A 21201-nucleotide genomic window follows, 5' to 3' on the forward strand; every position below is an offset into this window, starting at 1 on the left:
CATATTTGCCACCACTTGGTCTATATCCCTCTAAACCCTTCCTATTCATATACCCATCCAGATGCCTCTTAAATGCTACAATTCTACCAGCCTCCACTACATCCTCTGGCAGCTCAATCTACACATGCGCCACCTTCTGCATGAAGACGCCGCCCCTTAAGTCCTTTTTCTATCTTTCCCCTCTCACCCTAAACTTATGCTGTCTAGGTCTGGACTCCCCCACGCCAGGGAAAAGACTTTGTCTATTTATCCTATCCATGCCCCTCGTGACTGTATAAACCGCTGTAAGGTCACCCCTCAGCCTCTGACACTCCATGAAAAATTTCCCCCGCCTACTCAACCTCTTCCTATAGCTCACATCCTCCAATCCTGTAAGTCTTTTCAGAACCCTTGCAAATTTCATAACATCCTTCCTATAGCAGGGAGACCAGAATTGCATGCAATATTCCAAAAGTGGCCTAACCACCGTCCTGTGCAACCGCAACATGACTTCCGATCTCCTATACTCAGTCCTCTGACCAATAAGGGAAAGCATACAAATGTTTTCCTCACTATCCTATCTACCTGTGACACTACTTTCAAGGAACTATGAATCTGTTCTCCAAGGTCTCTTTGTTCAGCAACACTCCCTAGGACCTTACCATTAAGTGCTGCTAAGATTTGCTTTCCCAAAATGCAGCACCTCGCATTTATCTAAATTTCACTCCATCTGCCACTCCTCAGCCCCATTGGCACACCTGATCAAGAGTCAAGGTTAGAGTGCTGCTGGAAATGCGCAGCAGGTCAGGTAGCATCTGAGGAGCAAGAAAATCTGCGTTTCGGGCAGGAGCCCTTCATCACTTTCGCCACATCTGATCAAGATCCCATTGTATTCTGAGGTAACCTTTTCTTTCACCCTAACAGGGAATATACTGTCTCTGGACTCTCATTATCTAATTTCTGAAGGCTTCCAATTTTCCAGCTATCTCTTGACCGGTGAACAGCTGCCCCAATCAGCTTTTGAAAATTCTTGCCTAATACAGTCAAAGTTAGCCTTCCTCCAATTTAGAACTTCAAATTTTAAATCTGGTCTATCCTTCTCCATCACTATTTTAAAACTAATGGAATTATGGTCACTGGCCCCAAATTGCTCTCCCACTGACACGTCAGTCACCTGCCCTTTCTTATTTTGCAAGAGTTGGTGAAGTTTTGCACCTTCTGTAGAAGGAACATCCACATGCTGAATCAGAAAGTTTTCTTGTACACACTTAACAAATTCCTTTGCATCTAAACCCTTAACATTATGGCAGTCCCAGTCTATGTTTGGAAAGTTAAAATCCCCTACCGTAGCCACCCTATTATTCTTAGGGATAACTGAAATCTCCTTACAAGTTTGTTTCTGAATTTCCCACTGACCATTAGGGGTTCTATAATACAATCCCAATAAGGTGATTGTCTGTTTCTTATTTCTTAGTTCCACCCAAATAACTTCGCTGGATGTATTCGCAGGAATATCCTCCCTCAGTACAGCAGTAATGCTATCCCTTATCAAAAACACCATTCCTCCTCCTCTCGTACCCCGCCCCCCCCATCCTTCCTGTAGCATTTGCATTCTAGAACATTAAACTGCCAGTCCTAACCATCTCTGAGCCATGTTTCTGTAATTGCTATGATATCCCAGTCTCCTGTTTGAGAGAGAATGGGTGACTTCCAATCATTCGAAGAAAACTAGGCGACTTGTGCAAAAGTCCCGAGTCTTTTCACGCTTGCCTAATCAGTATTTTATTTTGAAACAAGTGAAGGGATGGCACTTGGGAGTGCAGTCAGAAATAAAAAATGGTACAAAGGGCATTTCAGCTGTTGGGTGGGTACAGGGGAGTTGGGTCTGGGATGAATGAAGGATTGATGAGCAGTAGTGATTTGTGATATGAATTAAGGGAGCAAATACTGTACATGTTTCTGTGGTATGAAGTAGTGCTGTGTTCCAGGGAGGCTGCAGATCATCATTCCAATGGAGGGGATGACCAGAAGTCATGGTCCATATTGATATCAACTGCCTAAGTTGGGAGAGAGATGTGGTCATGAAATTAGAATTCAGGAAGCTAGGAGGACCTCGTGTGTTAGTCTCAGAATTAATCCGAGTCCTATTCTACTGAGCATAAGAACATAAGATTGATGGATGGAATATGACATCAGTGTGAGAAATTGAAATCGGCACTTGTGGAAAGTGGTTATTCTTTCTCTGGATTGCCCATTGTCCTTTTCTACATTACCTAAAACCTAATGATACAATGATCCCAGCCCCCCTGTATGTTAACCCACTGACACTTGATGTACTTTGCCCAACTCGTTCCCAAGAAATAGTTCCAGCATTGCCTCCTTTCTTGTTACACTATACTATTGTAGGAAATTCTCCTGAAATCTAAGAATGCTTTTCCTCTCTGTCCTTAACATGCCTACTGTTCAAGTTAATACTCAGGTAGTTAAAGTCCCCCATTATAACTACTCCATGATGTTGGCATCTCCCCTCCCCTGACCCATACTTCCCCTGCCCCTCCCTCACATGCTTACTGTTTTTCACTGCAATGATAGCACCTATTTTATGGACTATTCTCCTGGTTTCTGATTCTTGCCGTAGTCCACTCTCCACTTTTGCATCTGGACATCACGAGAAACTGGTGGGCTGTAGGGAGAGTCTGAAGCTGGCTGCGCTATACTCTGTGGTCATTGATCTAAAAGTTAATGCAACAGCGCCACCAAGCTAAGATGCACAAGAATACGGAAGAATTATTTTAAAAGATTTGTTATGTAACTCACGTTGATTTTAAAACATTAGAATCCATGTTAGTGAACTGAGGTTTTATTGGATTGACTGTGCTGTTACTGCCTGCTATTGGTTAATTTATGTTCCCTGAATGAGATATTTGGTAATCTTAGATTCACATTTGAGCCAATCAGTTTTGCCCTTTTTTTTGTATCAAGTCATGCATGGTGCTGCAATGGATTCTTGCAAGGTGCCATGTATTCATTTTCTGTGGTTAGAAATAGATCTGTAGTGATGTTTAGGAACTGCAATTAGGCACTGAACATTAAGGACCAATGAGTAACAAGGGAGAAAATAGGGCCACTTAAAGATCAGCAAGGCCACCTATGTGTGGAAACCCAGGAGCTGGCGGAGAAACAAAACCAGAAATTTGCTTCAGTATTTACTGTGGATATGGAAGATAAAGAATGTGAGGAAATAAGTAGTGACATCCTGAAAAATGTCCATAATACAGAGGTAATATGGAAGTTTTAAAACATACAATGGTAGATAATCCCTGGGCCGGATCAGGTATACTGTGGAACTCTGTGGGAAGCTAAAGAAGTGATTGTTGGGCTCCTTGCTAAGATATTTATATCGTTGATAGCCACAGGTGAGGTGCCAGAATACTAGGGGTTGGCTAATGTGCCACTATTTAAGAAAGGTGGTAAGGAAAAGCCAGGGAACTATAGACCAGTGAGCCTGATATCAGTGGTGGGCAAGGTGTTGGAGGGAATCCTGAGGGAGAGGCAAGGACTGATTAGGGATAGCCAACATGGCTTTGTGTATGGGGAATTGTCTCGTGAACTTGATTGAATTCTTTTTGAAGTAATGAAGAGGATTGGTGGGGACAGAGTGGTGGATGTGATCTATCTGGACTTCAGTAAGGTGTTCGACAATGTTCCTTATGGTAGGCTGGTTAGCAAGGTTAGAGCACATGGTGAACGGAGAACTAGCCGCTTGACTACAGAACTGGCTCAAAGGTACAAGACAGAAGGTGGCGGTAGACGGTTGCTTTTCAGACTGGAGGCCTGTGACCAGTGCCACAAGGATTGATGCTGGGTTCTCTGCTTTTCGTCATTTACATAAATGATTTGGATGTGAACATAAGTATGTTAGTAATTTTGCAGATGACACCAAAATTGGAGGTGAAGTGGACAGCGAAGAAGATTACCGTACAGTACAGTGGGATCTTGATCAGATGGGCCAGTGGGCCGAGGAGTGGCAGATGGAGTTTAATTTAGGTAAATATGAGGCGCTGCATTTAATGGTCCTGGGAATGTTGCTAAACATAGAGACCTTACAGTGCAGGTTCATAGTTCCTTGAAAGTGGAGTCGCAGGTAGGTAGGATAGTGAAGGTGGTGTTTGGTATGCCTGCCTTTATTAGTGCATTGAGTATAGGAGTTGGGAGGCCATGTTGTGGTTGTACAGGACATTAGTTAGGCCAAAGTTTGTGAGAAGATTTTAGCTCGGGTGCTCGTTGTTGTGGTTCTTTTCGCCGAGCTGGGAATTTGTGTTGCAGACGTTTCGTCCCCTGTCTAGGTGACATCCTCAGTCCTTGGGAGCCTTCTGTGAAGCCCTTCTGTGATCTTTGGCATTTGTAATGGTTTGAATCTGCCACTTCCGGTTGTCAGTTCCAGCTGTCCGTTGCAGTGGTTGGTATGTTGGGTCCAGGTCGATGTGCTTATTGAGCGAATCTGATTCAATCAACAGATTCAATCAATAAGCACATCGACCTGGACCCAATATACCAACCACTGCAACGGACAGCTGGAACTGACAACCGGAAGCGGCAGATTCAAACCACTACAAATGCCAGAGGAAAGATCACAGAAGCGCTTCACAGAAGACTCCCAAGGACTGAGGATGTCACCTAGACAGGGGACGAAACATCTGCAACACAAATTCCCAGCTCGCCGAACAGAACCACAACAATTAGTTAGGCCACTTTTGGACTATTGCATGGCCTCCCTGCTATAGGAAGGATGTTGTGAAACTTGCAAGGGTCCTGAAAAGATTTACAAGGGCGTTGCCAGGGTTGGTAGGATTGAGCTATAGCGAGAGGCTGAATAGGCTGGGGCTATTTTCTACAGCATCGATGGCATAATATAGAACTTTATAAAATCATGAAGGGCATGCAAAAGGGTGAATAGCGAAGGTCTTTTCCCTGGGTTTGGGGGGTACAAAACTGGAGGGCATAGGTTTAAGGTGAGGGGGGGAAAGATTTAAAAGTGACCTAATGGGCAACTTTTTCATGCAGAGGATGGTGCGTGAATGGAATGAGCTGCCAGAAGAAGTGGTGGAGACTGGTATAAATACAACATTTTAAAAGACATCTGGATGGGTACATGAATAGGAAGGGTTTAGTGGGACATGGGTAAATGCTGGCAAATGGGACTAGATTAATTTAGGATATCTGGTCTGCATGGATGAACGGTCTGTTTCCATGCTGTACAGCTTTATGACTATCTATCTATAATTGTGCACAGCAATAATGTAAAGCATACATGATACATAGTAACTTTTTGAGCTCATCACAGATCATCCTGCAAGTGTTTTGGGCTGCAAGTTGAGTACTGGCTGAGAAAACAGATGACCACGTTTTTTTGTGACTTGCACTGAACAGTTGTTTTTCTTATAATTGATTTCCAGCGCATTCCCTTCTCACTGCATTTTAACTTCTTTCTTGTCTGATATCTCAATGTATCTGTCTTTTGGAAGTCCATAATACTCAAGTATTACTCCTTGCATCAGTTTAATCTGAGATTTCAAATCTAAAGTCTAATAGATCTGTTTCTCTGCACCTTTTTAAGACTGAGAAATCTCAAATAAACATCACATTATGATCCAAGCTGGGAATAAATTAAGTGACTGCTTGGTGATTCTATTTTAAAAACAGGCATACAGTAATTTTCAATTGCAGTTCTACTGAAGTTAAATTATGCAGATCGATTAAAGAAACAAAGACTGTTCTCCTTGGAGAAGGGATATTTGTAGGGGGATTTTGATAGAGATGTTTAAAATCGTGATTGTCCTGGACAAGGTAAATAGAAATTCTTCCCATTTAGAGAAGAATTAAGAGTCAGAGGTATAGATTTAAGATACTCGGCAAAAGAAGCAGTGGCGACATGGAGGCAAAACTTTCTTGACGCAGCAAGTAGTTAGGGCTTGAAATACACTGCCTGAGATTGGTGCAGATAGTTTCAAGCATGACTTAAAAGAGAATTGGATTGTTATCTGAGAAAAATAGTCAGGGCTTTAAGGAAAAAATGGATGAAAGACACTAGCTGAATTGCTTATGCTAAGGGCCATAACAGACAGGCTGAGTAACCTTGCTCTATGCTGTAAAAATTCTGACTTGTACTTTCTTTGCTAGCCATTTGTGTCAGGGAATTATGAATTTAAGTTTAAAAACTTTGGGCTATGTTCACAAGCTTCCCTGATATGCACCATAGGCAGGTGAAAGAAAGCTATAGGTACCTGGGGAACATTGGCTTGATAGAGACAGTTTTTTTTTCCCCTCGCTTTTATGTTCGTTCTTCATTATGAGTGTAGGTCCATAGACCTGGGTGTACATGTTTGTTTCAAAGTTTATTCCTCATAATTTGCATCAAGCTGTCCGCACTCCTAATTCCTGTGGTTTCTGACCCATACTGTTCCTAGGCTGGTAATGTCTTGATTTTAAAATTCTACCCTTGTTTTCAAATCCCCCACAACATACCTCTAATTTTGTTCACTTGTGTATCCATTATTTTGCTGACTCTAATGTTGACAACCATGTTTTCATCTATCTGGGCTATAAGCTCTGGAACTTGTAAAGTCCCAGACGTCACATTCATTGTTCCTGGGCAATTGTTATCCAACAGACAGGAAAGCTGCACTGGGGCAGCAACACTGTGATAGACATTTAGGAAGGAGTTGCTGTAAAAATCCTGAACGTTGACTCTGGGCCACATAGAACATTACAGGTCCTTTGGCCCTCGATGTTGTGCCGACCTTTTATCCTACTCTTAAGATCAAACTAAACAACATACCCTAAATTTTGCTATTATCCACATGCCTATCCAAGAGTTGCTTAAATGTCCCTAATGTATCTGACTCTACTACTATTGCTAGCACTGCATTCCACGCAACCACCACTCTGTGAAGAACCTATGTCTGACATCTCCCCTAAACCTTCCAATCACCTTAAAATAAGCCTTCTTGACAACCCTATCTACTTGGATGGCAACTTTGAGGGATCTATGGACGTGGACCTCCACACTGCCAAGAATCCTACCTTTAACCCTGTAATCTCTATTCAAATGTGACCTTCCAAAATGAATCACTTCACACTTTTCCAGGTTGAACTCCATCTCCTATTTCTCAGTCCAGTTCGGCGTCCTGTCAAAGTTCCACTGCAACCTACAATAGCACTCTACACAATCCACAACTCCTCCAACCTTCATGTCATTGGCAAACTTGCTAACCCACCCTTCTTCCTCATCCCAAGTCATTTATAAAATTCACAAAGAGCACAAATCCCAGAACAGATCCCTGCAGAACGCCACTGGTCACCGAGCTCCAGTAGTTTCCATCTACCACCACCGTCTATCTTCTATGGACCAGACAATTCTGTATCCAGACAACCAAATTTCCCTGTATCCCATGCCGCCTCATTTTTTGAATGAGTGTACTATAGGGAACCTTATCAAATGCTTTGCTAAAATCCATGTACACCGCATCCACCGCTCTACCTTTATAAATGTGTTTTGTCACATCCTCAAAGAATTCAACAAGGCTTCTGAGGCATGAATCTCACAAGTGATGCTGACTATCTCTAATAAAGCTATACTTTTCCAAATAATCATAAATCCCATCTCTCAGAATCCTCTCCAATAATTTGCCGACCACTAACATAAGATTGACAGGTCTATAATTCCCAGGGTTGTCCCTCTTCTCTTTCTTGAACGAGGGAATAACATTTGCCACCCTCCAATCATCTGGTACTACTCTAGTGAACAGTGAGGGTGCAAAGATCATTGCCAAAGGCACAACAGTCTCTTCCCTCGCCTCCTGTAGAAATCTAGGGTATATCCCATCTGGCCCAGGAAACCTATCTATTCTCATGTTTTTTAAAATTTCCTCCATAACATCAACCTGTTTGAGCATATCAACCCGTTTCATGCTGTCCTCACAAACGACAAGTTCCCTCTTACTAGTGAATACTGAAACAAAGTATTCATTAAGGACCTCCCCTACCTCCTTCGACTCCATGCACAAGTTCCCTCCACTATCCCTGATCGGCCCTACCCTTCCTCTGGCCATCCTCTTGTTCCTCATGTAGGTGTGAGAACGCCTTGGGGTTTTCCTTGATCCTATCTGTCAAGGCTTTCTTGTGCCCCCTTCCAGCTCTTCTAAGTCCATTCTTCAGTTCCTTCCTGGCTACCTTGTAACCCTGTAGAGCCCTGTCTGATCTTTGCTTCCTCAACTTTAAGCTTCCTTCTTCGTCTTGATGTTGCACATCTATTGTCATCCAAGATTTCTTCACCCTACCATCCCTTCCTTTCCTCAAGGGGACAAACCTATCTAGCATTCACAGCAAGTGCTCCCTAAATAACCTCCATTTCTGTTGTGCATTTCCCTCAGAATATCTACTCCCAATTTATGCTCCACTGTTCCTGCCTAATAGCATTGTAACTCCCTCTCCCCCAATTAAATGCTTTACCATTTCGTCTGCTCCTGTCCCTCTCCATATCTATAGTAAAGGTCATTGAGTTTTGATCACTATCACCGAAATGCTCTCCCACCGAGCGATCTGACACCTGACCTGGTTCGTAGCCAAGCACCAAATCCAATATGGCCTTTCCTCTAGTCGGCCTATGTACATATTGAGTCATGAATCCATCCTGGAGACACCTGACAAAGTCTGCTACATCCAAATTATTTGCATGAAGAAGGTTATAATCAGTATTAGGGAAGTTGAAGTTCCCCCATGACGACAACCCTGTTACTTCTGCACCTTTCCAAAATCTCCCTCCCAATCTGCTCCTCCATGCCTCTGTTGCTAATGGAGGGGATCTATAAAAAACTCCCAGTGAAGTGACAGCTCCTTTCCTGTTCCTGACTTCCACACGCACTGACTCAGTAAACAAACCTTTCTCGGCGACCTCCCTTTCTGAAGCTGTGATACTACCTCTGATAAGCAATGCCACTCCCCACCTCTTTTACCTCCCTCCCTATTCCTTTTGAAACATCTAAACCCCAGAACATCCAACAACCATTCCTGCTCATGTGATATCCAAGTCTCCGTAATGGCCGCAACATGGAGGCTTCAAATACCGATTCATGTTCTAAGTTCATGAAGTCTCATGCCATTGAATCAAACATGGTCAAGGAGTCCTCCTGGTTATTGTCTAACCCTAGCCTCAAGCTGATGACAAGGTGGACGTGGAAATAATATTTTCTCATGGGTAAGTCCAGAAGTAGTGTATTAAAAGTAGAGCCAGGTATTTTAGGATTTTTGTTTGCGGGTTGTGACTCTGGTGCTGCCTTCCTCAGGCAGGAGTGGGACATGGTCATTAAGAATATTCTTAAAGTGGGAATAGATTCCTATTAGGTATGAAAATCAAAAATTTTTGCACATTGATGGGAGTGTGGAATTTAAATCCAACAGATCAGCCATGATTGTATTGAATGATGGAACAGGCTCAAGGCAGTGAATAGCCTATTCCTGCTCCAATTCATATGTTCATAACTCAAGACTGGGCATCCTTGAGGTTGCTGTGTACCATCAGCTGCAGCAGAATTGTGTTTAATGAAAATCTGTAATCTCATGGCCCAGCATTCCCCTATTGTATTGTTACCACCAAATCAGGCAATTAACTCTCACTTAATGAAGAGTGCAGGCAGGTTTGCATTGAAATGAGGTGTCAATGTAATTAAGCTACAGCACAGAACTACTTTACATGCCAAAGATTGTAGTGACATGTAATAGGGCAAGCAATTCCACAACAAATTAATCAGCTATAAACTCTGTAGGACAAAGCATCCTGCTTGATTGTTACCCATCTATCACCATTGACATGCACTACCATCATCATAAATACACAGAGACAGCAAATTGTATCATCTAAATGATGTACTACAACAACTCATCAAGACTCCTTAGACAGCACTTTCCAAACCTACAACTTTCCACCAGAAGGACAAAGGAGTCAATACATAGGAAAACCACCAACTGCAAGTTTCCCTCCAAGCCACTTGCTATTCTGACTTGGAACTATATCTCCATTCCCTCAATACTATTAGGTAAAAATCCTGGAATACTTCTCTGGCAGTACTGTGGGTATGCACTGCAGTAGTTCAGAAAGGTAGCTCACCACCACCTTCTGGAGGACAATTGTGGGTAAATGCCCTCTTAGCCAGTGATGACCACATCCTGTGAATGAATAAAGGAGAACTCCCTTTTTACACCTTTCTACTTTCCATCCCTTTATAAAATTGTTTCTTAAAACTGATTGCTAAATGTTTCACCACCTGCCTTCATTATCCCCGCTGGCCCATTTTCAAATCTGATAAAATTCCTATGAAGGAGAGCAGTATGCTTTAATGCATTGAAGAGAAGTAGCACATAGAGAAGACAAACCAGCAACATTAGCCTAAGAACTTTCTTTGGAGCATTAAAGAAATGCCCATTTAGTACTTGAAATCTGTGTAACCCATTCAGCCAGATCATGACTGAACTGGTCCCCAATTTTGTTGAGCTGCCTTTGTCTCATGTTCTGTAATGCCCTCCCCGAATGAAGTTCTTTCCCTCTTGGTTTTAGGTTCCACAGATGTTTGAAGAAAGTGTTGCTGATTTCTTTGGCCTTTTATATGGAAACTCTAATTTTAAGTTTGTATTCCTTTTGGTTTGGATTTTCGCCAGAGAAAATAGTTTCTCTGCAATTATACTATCAAATCGTTCTATGATTTTCAATAACTTGATCAGAACTTCGGAGTACTAGTCAAGTTTATGCAATCTATCCCACAGACTTACCAATTCATCGGCATGAAAGGTTATTCCAATCTTTCTCAGGCCATCTTCCTAAAATGTGGTGCTCAAAGCAGGATACAGTATTCTAGGTGGGATCTGATCAACGAATTGCAACTGTAATACTACTATACCAGCCTCTTTGAGAGAAGTCAGAATTCTATTAGCATTTTTGATCCACATGTTTTCCCATGAAATGATAGCATGGTAGTAATATCACTAGACTAATAATCCAGAGGCCCCTGTACTCTGGGGCATAACTTCATACCCAGTGGCAGTAGCTGTGGAATTTAAATTTAGTTAACAACATCTGGTATTGATGGTGACCATGACAATCATGGATTATTGTAAAAATCCATCTGGTTCATTAATATCCTTTTAGGGGTGGAAATCATCTTTGTGTTTGATGTTTGGCATTTTAGATTGTGGGCAAATAGGGGTGGATAACACATGCTGGCCAGCAATGCCCACGTCCCATGAAAGAATGGGGGAAAGAAAAGCACTTGGATACAATGAAAGGTCAATTGTGGCTGTGAAAGTACAGCAAAAACTAGTAACCTTTTCAGTAGAGGATCAAAGGATCCAAGCAATCTCCTGTCACCTCTGTTCCCTGGTTGATCTTTAATTTTGTTTAGGTTATGTGGATATTGCCCACTTCTATTAGTTTTGAGGAACATTCACCTTTTTTAAAAATTTTCTTTCCTAGGTTTGTTGTTGGTTCTGATCGTGCCATATTTATGCTACGTGATGGAAGCTATGCTTGGGAGATTAAGGACTTCCTGATAAATCAGGAGCGCTGTGTAGATGTTACTGTTGAAGGACAGACATACCCCGGAAAAGCAGCAGAGAAAAAGAAGAATGAAATCAAGCCCGATAAGAAAAAAGATGCAACAGTTTCTCAGAAAGGCAACCGAGCAAATAAAAATGAACTATGACATAGTTGAATTAGAAGATGTTCAAAATGAATAGAAGAAATTTTTTTTTGTATTAGTTTGTCTTTTGATGTTGAGATTTATTATGGAACTACTGTTGAATCAGTGGTGCTGGTTTTTATAGTTCACCAAGCCTTTGGGTGATGAAACTGCAGTGTGAACTTCACCTAAGTGATTCCAAATATACAGGCATTTCATTGTTTCTTTGCAAGTTGCAGCCTTTTAAAAAGGCAAGAATGTAATTGCCACTGTACAATTGTAAACATAAGTCACATTTGCTTCCAGTATCTTTCATCACAGCATTAAATAAGGTTTCTCTTCATTTTGTACGAATTGACACTTGACTTAATACAATTTTCTTCTGTGATTTAGGTACTATTTTGAAACCGTTATTTTATGAGCAGTGATGTGGTTTCTAAATTCAACATAATTCTTAAAAATGCAGCGAGCATATGGTCAATATAGCAGTGTTATGTATTCATTTCAGGATATTTCTGACAATACTTGGGCAAGTTCTGTACTCTGTTTAAATGTTTTCACTGTAATATCAGCCTTTTGTCTTTACTCATCTGATTCTCCCCTGTAGCCATGGTATATTTCAGTCTATTTTCTGCTGACAGCAACAAAGCAATTCAATTGTCAGTGACTTCAGTTTTTTTCAAAGAAAAGCACTCAAATTTCGACACCACTTTTGCCTAAACTGTAGAACTGTTTAATCTTTTTTGTAGACAAGTTCCAACTCAACCTTGTGTGTTTGTATGATTGTTATTCTGTTGCTGTAGAAAGTTGTTCAGAGCTTTAAGTATGTTGTCTGACATCTTACTGCTTGCACTGTACCAGCTTTTACAATGTCTAACTCATTGTAAAAGCATCAGCAATCATTATGCTGAAATTTACTGATAAAATCTCACTTGCTCAAAGGAGGCAGTGTTTGTTAGTTTTTTTTGCTATTATGACAAGATTGCTTTTGTGTAAATAGCTACCCAGTGTTCTCTGATTTCAGTGTTTGTAGTACATGCAGATGGCTACTGGACTGCACTGTACTATCTTGACCAGTGGAACTGTTTTGCTGAGCAATAAGCATCCAAATAATCTAACAAGTTGGGAAGCTGGCAAGCCCTTAATGTATTCTTCTTTCCAGTGTAAGTAACTGTCTGCTCCTGCCTCTAACTCACGAAATACAAATTCAATCAAACTACTTTGGGGCATGTGAAATTAAATTGTCCTTTTGGATCTTTCACTTGATGCAGTTCTGTCATGTGGGAAGTGTCTGGAGAAAGAAGCATTTGGCACATTTGATGAATAATTCATCAAATCTCTTCTTCTGTCTCATAGAACAAGATATTTCAGTTTTGTAATGACCAGTTTAGGAAAGGTTATCTTTAGCCTTTGGTCAGTTTTAGAATCATACAGCATGGAAATAGGTCCTTCAGCTCAACTCGACCATGTCAACCAGGTTTCCTAAATTGAACTAGCCCCATTTGTCTGTGATTGGCACATATTCCTCTAAACCTTTCCTGTCCATCTACCCATCCAGATGCATTTAATGTTGTAATTGTACCTGCCTCCACCACTTCCTCTATCTGCACCACCCTCTGAAAGTGTTGCCCCTTGGGTCCCTTTTAAGTCATTCCCCTCTCACCTTAAACCTATGCCCTCTAGTTTTGGGCTCCACTATCTTAGGGAAAAGACCTTGGTTTATTCACCTTACCTATACCCCTCATGATTTAATACACTTCTATAAGGTCACCCCTCAGCCTCCCACGCTAAAGAGAAAACAGTCCTGACCTATCCTTGTAACTCAAACCATCCAATCTCGGTACAATCATTGTAAATCTTTTCTTGTACCTTTTCCAGTTTTCTAGCATAAATTCCCTATGCCATCAGTGAAGTGTAGGAGTGCTGAAGATAAATAGCATGTGGTTACTTGTGGCTGGGATTATGAAGGGTTAGAAGAAAACTTATCAAAGTAGGGAAGTGTTAACCCTGGGTGTGCTCCAACCTCTGTTTCCCACAGGAGTTTGGACATTATCAAAGTGAATAATCATAAACCAAACACCAGTTATAAATTAGACTATCCTTTGGGTGTAAGCCTGAGATAGGATTAACATTGACCTGCATATTTCATAAAAGAAAAAGTTGGCATTCTGTATTCACCAATGCATTCTAAAATCTAATGTCATATGTAATATGCTAAATTTGACCATTATATTTGGAAGACAAGAAATAAGTAATTGGTATCACCTTGTTTCTGTTTGATATGACTTGGATAATTTGAGCTGTTTTAAGTTGTTGTAGTCATTTGGATGGCAAAGGGCTCAATGGTTAGTACTGCTGCCTGACAGAACCAGGACCCCAGGTTCAATTCCAACCCTGGACTCTCTGGAGTTTGCATGTTCCCTCTTTGGCTGTATGGATTTCTGCTCGGTGCACTGGTTTCATCCTACAGTCCAAAGATGTGCAGGGTGAGGTGGATTGACCATGTTAAATTGCCCTGTAGTGTCCAGGAACATGTATGCTAGATGGATTAGCTGTGGTAAGTGTGAGGTTACAGGGATAGGGTGGGGGAGTTGAATCTGGGTGGGTTGCTCTTCAGAGGGTTGGACCAAATGGCTACTTTCTGCCCTGCAGGGATTCTGAGTTTAAGAAAAATTGACTAGGCTGAGACTCTTTTAATACAGATTGAGACAGAACTGGAACACTGAAAGCACAGTAAGGAATTTTTGAAATTCTGTTTTGCGGTAGTCAAAATGTGAACTGAGGCACTGGGTTTAAGTTGCAGCCCAGGACTTGATTACCAAACAAGTTATATTCCTAATGCGAACGAACTGTCAACCTTCATCCTTCTAGCACACATCAGTGGCAAGTGTAAGTGATAGACCATGTGATAGAAAATCGAAGCCTCTGCCATCATGTCTATAACTCCAGATTACTACATGTGGAAAAATGCATGTTGCCACAGAAGTTGGACAATATACTTGGTTTAACAATTATTACTTGTGCACTATTATTTTCTGAAACAAGACTTGTAGATTTGTAGGAATCATTAAATATTTCCAGCATTTTCTATTTCAATCAGGTATGACTGCATTAATGGAGAGAGTAAAAGAATTAATGTTGCACGGTTGTGGCCTTTCATCAGAACTGTGTAGTGAAAGTGGAATGAGGTTAAGTATTTTAATCCAAAAATGTTAGGTATTACTTTAAGGGTTGTTTTCTCTTCTGACTTTAATGGATTTCTCTCTGAATTAGTTTAATGATTGAATATTGTGACCTTTCTCATGAGTCAGTGCAAATTTTGTTAGTACTTAATTTGGGACCAGGGTTTAGAAAATTCCAATATATTTACATGATAAATGTAGAATCATGGTAATTAGCTTGTTTGTAAAATAGCAATGGAACATTTAGTTAATGCCATGTGATGGTGTTACCAGGCTCTTGACAGGAAATATTTATCAGAAACAAAAACAGAAATAGCTGAAGAAACTCAGCAGATCTGATAGCAACTTGTTTAGAATCCAATGACTGTTCTTTGGAACTGATAATGGCTAGGAAAGGATAGCATCTATGCTGATGGAGGTGAAGGAAGGCAAGAGTGAGTGGATAGATAAAGCCCAGCGAAGAAGGGAATTAAAGTTAGGCAGATAAAGGAATGTTTAGTATTATGCCAGGGAAGGGGAAAAGCTGATAATGGATAGCTGAAAATGAGCTGACCATGCTGAAAGCAGCCCAAATCATTGCTGTTCTACAGCATTTCATTTTCCACTTATGGACCTTGCAACCTTCAGGATTTCATGTAGAATGCAGTAATTTTAGGGCACTAATACCTTTTCCCACATTCTTTACCCAGCCACACACCTGACCCTGTCCTAGCTACTATTAGTTTTCTGATGAGGGTCACTGGCTTTCAAATGCTAACTCTGTTTTCTCTCCACAATGTTGCCTGAGATTGTGTTTTTCCAGCAATTTCTGATTTTATTTCAGATCTTCAGCATCTGCAGGTTTTTGTTTTGTTTTATTTAAACATTTCTCAGACCTATTGTTAGTACACAAATAATGTTTCACATTTCCTTAGAATATAAAGTGTCCTAGAAAGGTCAATTGTTTTTACCTAACTAGTGTTTGCAACCTAAAATGTTTGACAATGTCTGGAATATACCATTGAAATATCAGAGTAGGTGTACTTTATAGCAGTTTCTTAAAGTGTACCTTTTATAAAATTTTTATAAAGTACTTTTTGTTTCATTTCTCATTCTACAATGATTGCATCTGCATAAAATGTCTATTTTCTCCTCTTAATTCTGTTGATTTTCTATTGCATTGTGAAGCAAGATTTTCATTTACTGTAGTCCTGCATCTAGTCCTGTTATTTGATCCTAAGGTTACTTCTGCATTATTGAGATTAATGTTTTGATCTCATTTATTTTATTTAAAAATATCCCCAGTGGTGGTACCCATCAAGTCCACTTCTGTCTTTCTCTGTGCAATTTTCAGACTTGCTCATTTGTGTTTCTGACTCCATCTAGATTGGAGCCATAAAATTTTGAGATTCTAAACCTCATTGTCTTGCCCTGCTCTCTCCCTAAAGACCTGTATATTCCACTGATTCAAAGGTTTATGCAATATTACCATGAATGGTTATACCAATCCTTGCCTGAACTGCTCCCTGTGGCAAATATTCTTAACGGTCAACAAGTAAATACATTTATAACAAACACCCCCTTGCACCTGGCTCTAATTAGGAAAAAGTCTTTCCCTGATCAGTCTATCAAAATGTTAACTTTGAAAAATCAGGAATCCCCATCATTAACAGAAGTTAAGCTCCCAGAGTGGAGGAAAGGCTAAAATTGGATGATTGATAGCAGATGTTATTTGCCTTTTTTTAAAGTGCATTGTAATGTTGTTGATGCATTCCATTCTCATTTAATCATTACTTACCAGTTTGATAACCGATTTAAATTAAGATCTAATGACTTTCGATTTATTTTTGCTTTCTTACAATGCAGCTGTTTACAAACTTCAACTCTACACACCAGTGTACCCCCGATAAGCTTCCATCCCCTTGGTAACCAAGCATCTATCTACCTCTGCCTTAAGTATATTTTGCACCCATTTTTGAGGAAGGGAATATCAAAGACTCAAAAAAAACTGTTTGCTACCAATCTGACATCCATTTTGTGGCCTTATTTCCGCATTTGCCTTTTCCATTTTGTTTTTAACTAGTTGATCCTTTCCGCTGCTGCATCTTTTTAAGGGAACTGATTAAAACAACAAGGTAAGACGTTAAGATAAAATAAAACTGTTGTGTCAAATGTTAAATATACATTAGGTAGAAGTGTTGAAATTGTATCCTATTCCAGACATGAGAAAGCCAATACATCCAACTTTCATGGGTGCTAAGGTACCTGAATTATGTCCAATGCCATCTTGGCTTGGGTAACACCAGACTACTGGAAAATGTTTGTAAGCCCCTCTCATGTAAATTCGAGTATCGCTTTCAAGTCCCTTGATACCCATATTGTACTTAAGGAAGTTGCTGGACAAATTTGGCATTTCTGTTCCAGGGCACGAAGGCCATTTTGTAGCACCACTTCTCTGTTGTTCTGGCCATTCCATGCAAATATAAAATAAAATCATAAAATGTATGGCATCCAACATTGAACAAACTGGAACAACATAAACTCACATAAAGCTACTTGTACTACAATGTACTCCATAAAAAGCCCTTGACACAAATTGAAATAGGCTTGCCTTTGACCAGCAGTCCACACAGTCTTGTCTCTTTAATCTGTTAGAAATTATCAATGGGGCATTTATAGTCCTGACGATAAGCCTAATACTCCTGTGCTTTTCTTTTCATTCCAAGAGCCTTGGTATTTGTTCTAACATACAATGTGTGGCTATGGCCTGAGGTTATAGCTTATTAGCAATCACATTGTATTCATTTCCTTAAATAAACTTTGTCTCATAAATACTTATGATCTTATGTAATAATGACTTTTAATGTAACAATTCCTTGTCCAGATGGGAGTAAACAAGTGCTCTGTGAATGGAATGTGATTCCATTTCAAGTGTTTCATGCTTTTGTTTTATTTTTTTAATTCCTCATTTTGAATTTCATTAGTTAGAATTTTACCTGAATTTTATTTTCATTTTAAAATCAAAACTTTGTACAACTCCAGATGAGGACTTACTCTATTTTTTTCCCTGTAACTGCCGATAATGTTTCCCCTCTTGGGGGGTGTTTAGCATAAGGGAGCACAGTTTCTAAAAAAAATGTTATCTCCCAGTTATGACCGAAATGAGGAGAAATTTCTTCTCTGAACATTGTTGGTATTTGGAATTCTGTTCCCAAAGAGTACTGGAGTTAAGTTTTCAAATACCATAGAGTCAAGGATGATGGGGACATGTCGTCACAATCTCATCAACACTGATCTTACTGAATGGTAGTACACCATCCATGCGAATCTTACCTGGTCCCTCAACACCAGCTCCCCAAGCCAAGAAAACCCAGCAGCGTCTCAATTTCTGTGTAGACTGAGGAAAGCCCCTACCCCGATCCTCATCACTTTCTACAGAGGGTTAATTGAGAGTACTCTGAGCAGCTGCATCATTACCTGGTTTGGGAATTGCACCATCTTGGATCGTAAGACCTACAACGGATAGTGAGGAGAGCTGAGAGGATCATCAGCGTCTCTCCCTCCATTACAGACAATTACACCACATTCTGCATCCGAAAGGCTAAAAGTATCGTGGAAGACCTCACACGCCCCTCACTCGAACCCTTCTCTCTCCTGCCATCTGGCAGAAGATACTGGGACATTCAATCTCTCATCAGGCTCCTGAACACTTTAATCGGACTCTTTTTTTTTTTCCATCTGAAAAACTTAGCATGACTTCGAATTGCTGCTAGAACGATGTCTATTAGTTATCATTCTTTTGTTATACTGTATTTGTGTGTTTTGTACGTATGCACTTTATGCCACCCTTTGTATGATCTGGTAATTTGTGCTGTCCATGTGGCTTTTTACTGTAATAGTTGAATATGATAGAAATGACAAAAGCTACTGTACCTTGACATGGGAGGGACAAAATGATTAACAGATTTTTAATTAGTAATGGAATAAAGAGTTATGGGGTAATAGTGAGAAAGTGGAATTGAGGATTATGAGATCAGACCTGATCTCATTGAATGGCAAAGCAGACTTGATGGGCTAAATGCCCTACTTGTGCTGCTATGTCTGATGGTCTTACTGTCGTCATCATCAGCGCACAGTGGCAGCAGGGTCTACAATATGGAAAATGCAGGGCTGCCATTCACCAATGTTCTTTCAACAGCATCTTGCAAACCTGCAACCTGTAGAAGGACACCACCTGCAAGTTACACTCCAAATTGTACACCATTCTGACTTGGAGGTGCATTCTCTGACGCTGGGTCAATTTGGATTGCAGTAGCTCAAGAAAGTTGCTTACCACCACTTCATTAAGGATGAGCAATAATTTTAACCCCTACCAGTGATACTCACATAAACAAACCGATTTTGAAACTAGGAGTAAATGAATATTTCTTCATCTCGCTATAATTCCTGGACATTGATGGTATCACCTCAATAGAGGAATGACTGCATGGTTTATATCTAGGTACCATTGTCAGACAGAACGCAGGCTGAAAGACAAGAATAAAAGTGGAGATTGAGTTACTGAGAGACAATGTAGTCAGCAGCATTCAACAAAATTGAACATAATAGAAAGAAGGAAAAAGTAAAAGCGTACAGGAGGAATGAACAGAAGAATATGAGTCAACCATTCAGCCCATTTAGTATGCCCAGCCATTCAATTAAATTTCCTGATTATTTATTTCTGTTATATTTCTGTATTATCTGCGTATTCCTTAATGTCATTAGTATCCAAAAATATATTTCAGTCTTGTAGGTACCCAACAACTGAGGATCTACAACTTCTGAGGACATCATGTACAAACATTTCCCGGAGTATGAATGAAGAAATTCCCCCTCATCTCAGTTTAACCACCTAACTCTGAAACTCTCCCTTTGTTTTACATTCACCAGTAAGGGGAAGCATCGTATCTATAACCATCCTGTTACATCCTTGTGGGTGGAAATATTTTAAAACAATTCTGAGAAACAAAGATTCAGTGAGACGTGGACACAGACAGTAAGCAGTGAGAGAGGAGTTATAACGAGTAACACATTTGCTTGCTGCATAATTACATTAAGGATAGTGGGACTGGAATAAACTTTGGTTGAACTATACCTTTCCTGTTCTGTTCACAGTTAAGCCTCTGTCAGAGGTTTCCTGTTATTAATGCAAAACATTGTGTGGGTAAGAGTTTGTAAAATTAATTAGAGGAAAGTTGTATGCCCCCCCGAGAGCCCACTCAACTTGGATGGACCAAACCTCATTCTGGTTCCACTCTGACAATCCTGTGTATCACCCGTCACAACAGAGAATCCTACTCTAATGTGATTCTCCTCACACCTCCGAGTATCGCAAGGAGAAGTGTTATATAGACATTTTCCTACATGCTCCCCATAACATATTAATTAAAATCTGTTTGTGTGTGTGTGCATATATATAATAACACTTGAGGATAATATCCTCAAATTTCCCAGCATCCACTGCACTGACAACAAGATGGTGGCAGCAGAGTAGGAAGCATTCTGGCTCACTCCCACTTGCCTGGCTGGCCATGGCTTGAACAATGGTTTCGCCATCGGTGAAGGCACAGTGGTGATTCCAGTTCCTTGGGAATTTGAACAGTCCCTTGGTCCTCAGGTGTTGGGACAGTTTCCTGGCTGTGGTGGTGGCGGCTTGATAGATGGTGTCAGAGTTGGCAACTTGGTGGGTCCTTTCCATTCTAAGGAGCTGGCGCAGGAGGCAGGATTTCAAGCTCTTGGATCATTGGGACCTCTTCTGGGGCAGGAGTGACCTGTACAACGTTGACGGGTTGCACCTAAACTGGAGGGGAACCAATATCCTCGCAGGAACTTTCACTAATGCTACTCAGGAGGGTATAAACTAGAGTGGCAGGAGCTGGGAACCCAGAGCAACAGGTCAGCAAGTAGAGGAATCAAGGGGTAAGTAGATGTTAGGACCAGTAAATCAGGAAGAAGGACAGGCAGAGAAAGGTAAATGAACACAATAGTACTAATAGTTTGAAGTGGATTTATTTCAATGGAAGGAGTATTATAGATAAGGCAGATGAGCTTAGAGCCTGGATCAGTCCATGAGACTATGATGTTGTGGCCATTACAGAGACATGGTTGAGAGACAGACAGGACTGACTACTCAACATTCATTGTTTTAGATGGGATAGACAGGAAGAAGGAATTGCATCACTAATCAGGAAGAATGTTACATCTGCCCTCAGGATACACTGGAGAGCTCATCCACTGAGACAATATGAGTAGAGCTCAAAAATAAGATGGGTGCAGTCACTCTGATAGGATTA

The 21201-nt window shown here is 40.6% G+C and overlaps 1 protein-coding gene across 2 annotated transcripts in view; it reads left to right on the plus strand.

Moving 5' to 3' along the window:
- Positions 1–21201, plus strand: part of mesd (mesoderm development LRP chaperone) — a 59310-nt gene that overhangs the window by 15775 nt on the left and 22334 nt on the right. The window contains exon 3 of one of the 2 annotated variants that reach the window (XM_043677616.2): positions 11504–12652. The exons of the other annotated variant lie outside the window; for it this stretch is intronic. Within the exon in view, the coding sequence (XP_043533551.2) occupies positions 11504–11732 (229 nt within the window). The 3' untranslated portion in view covers positions 11733–12652. Of the gene's footprint in view, positions 1–11503; positions 12653–21201 lie in introns of those variants that run through there. 2 annotated transcript variants of the gene reach the window in all.

The sequence above is a fragment of the Chiloscyllium plagiosum genome, unplaced genomic scaffold, assembly GCF_037043375.1.
Source record: "Chiloscyllium plagiosum isolate Xiang-an unplaced genomic scaffold, Cpla_swu_hap1 HiC_scaffold_39, whole genome shotgun sequence".
NCBI classification, from domain to species: domain Eukaryota; kingdom Metazoa; phylum Chordata; class Chondrichthyes; order Orectolobiformes; family Hemiscylliidae; genus Chiloscyllium; species Chiloscyllium plagiosum.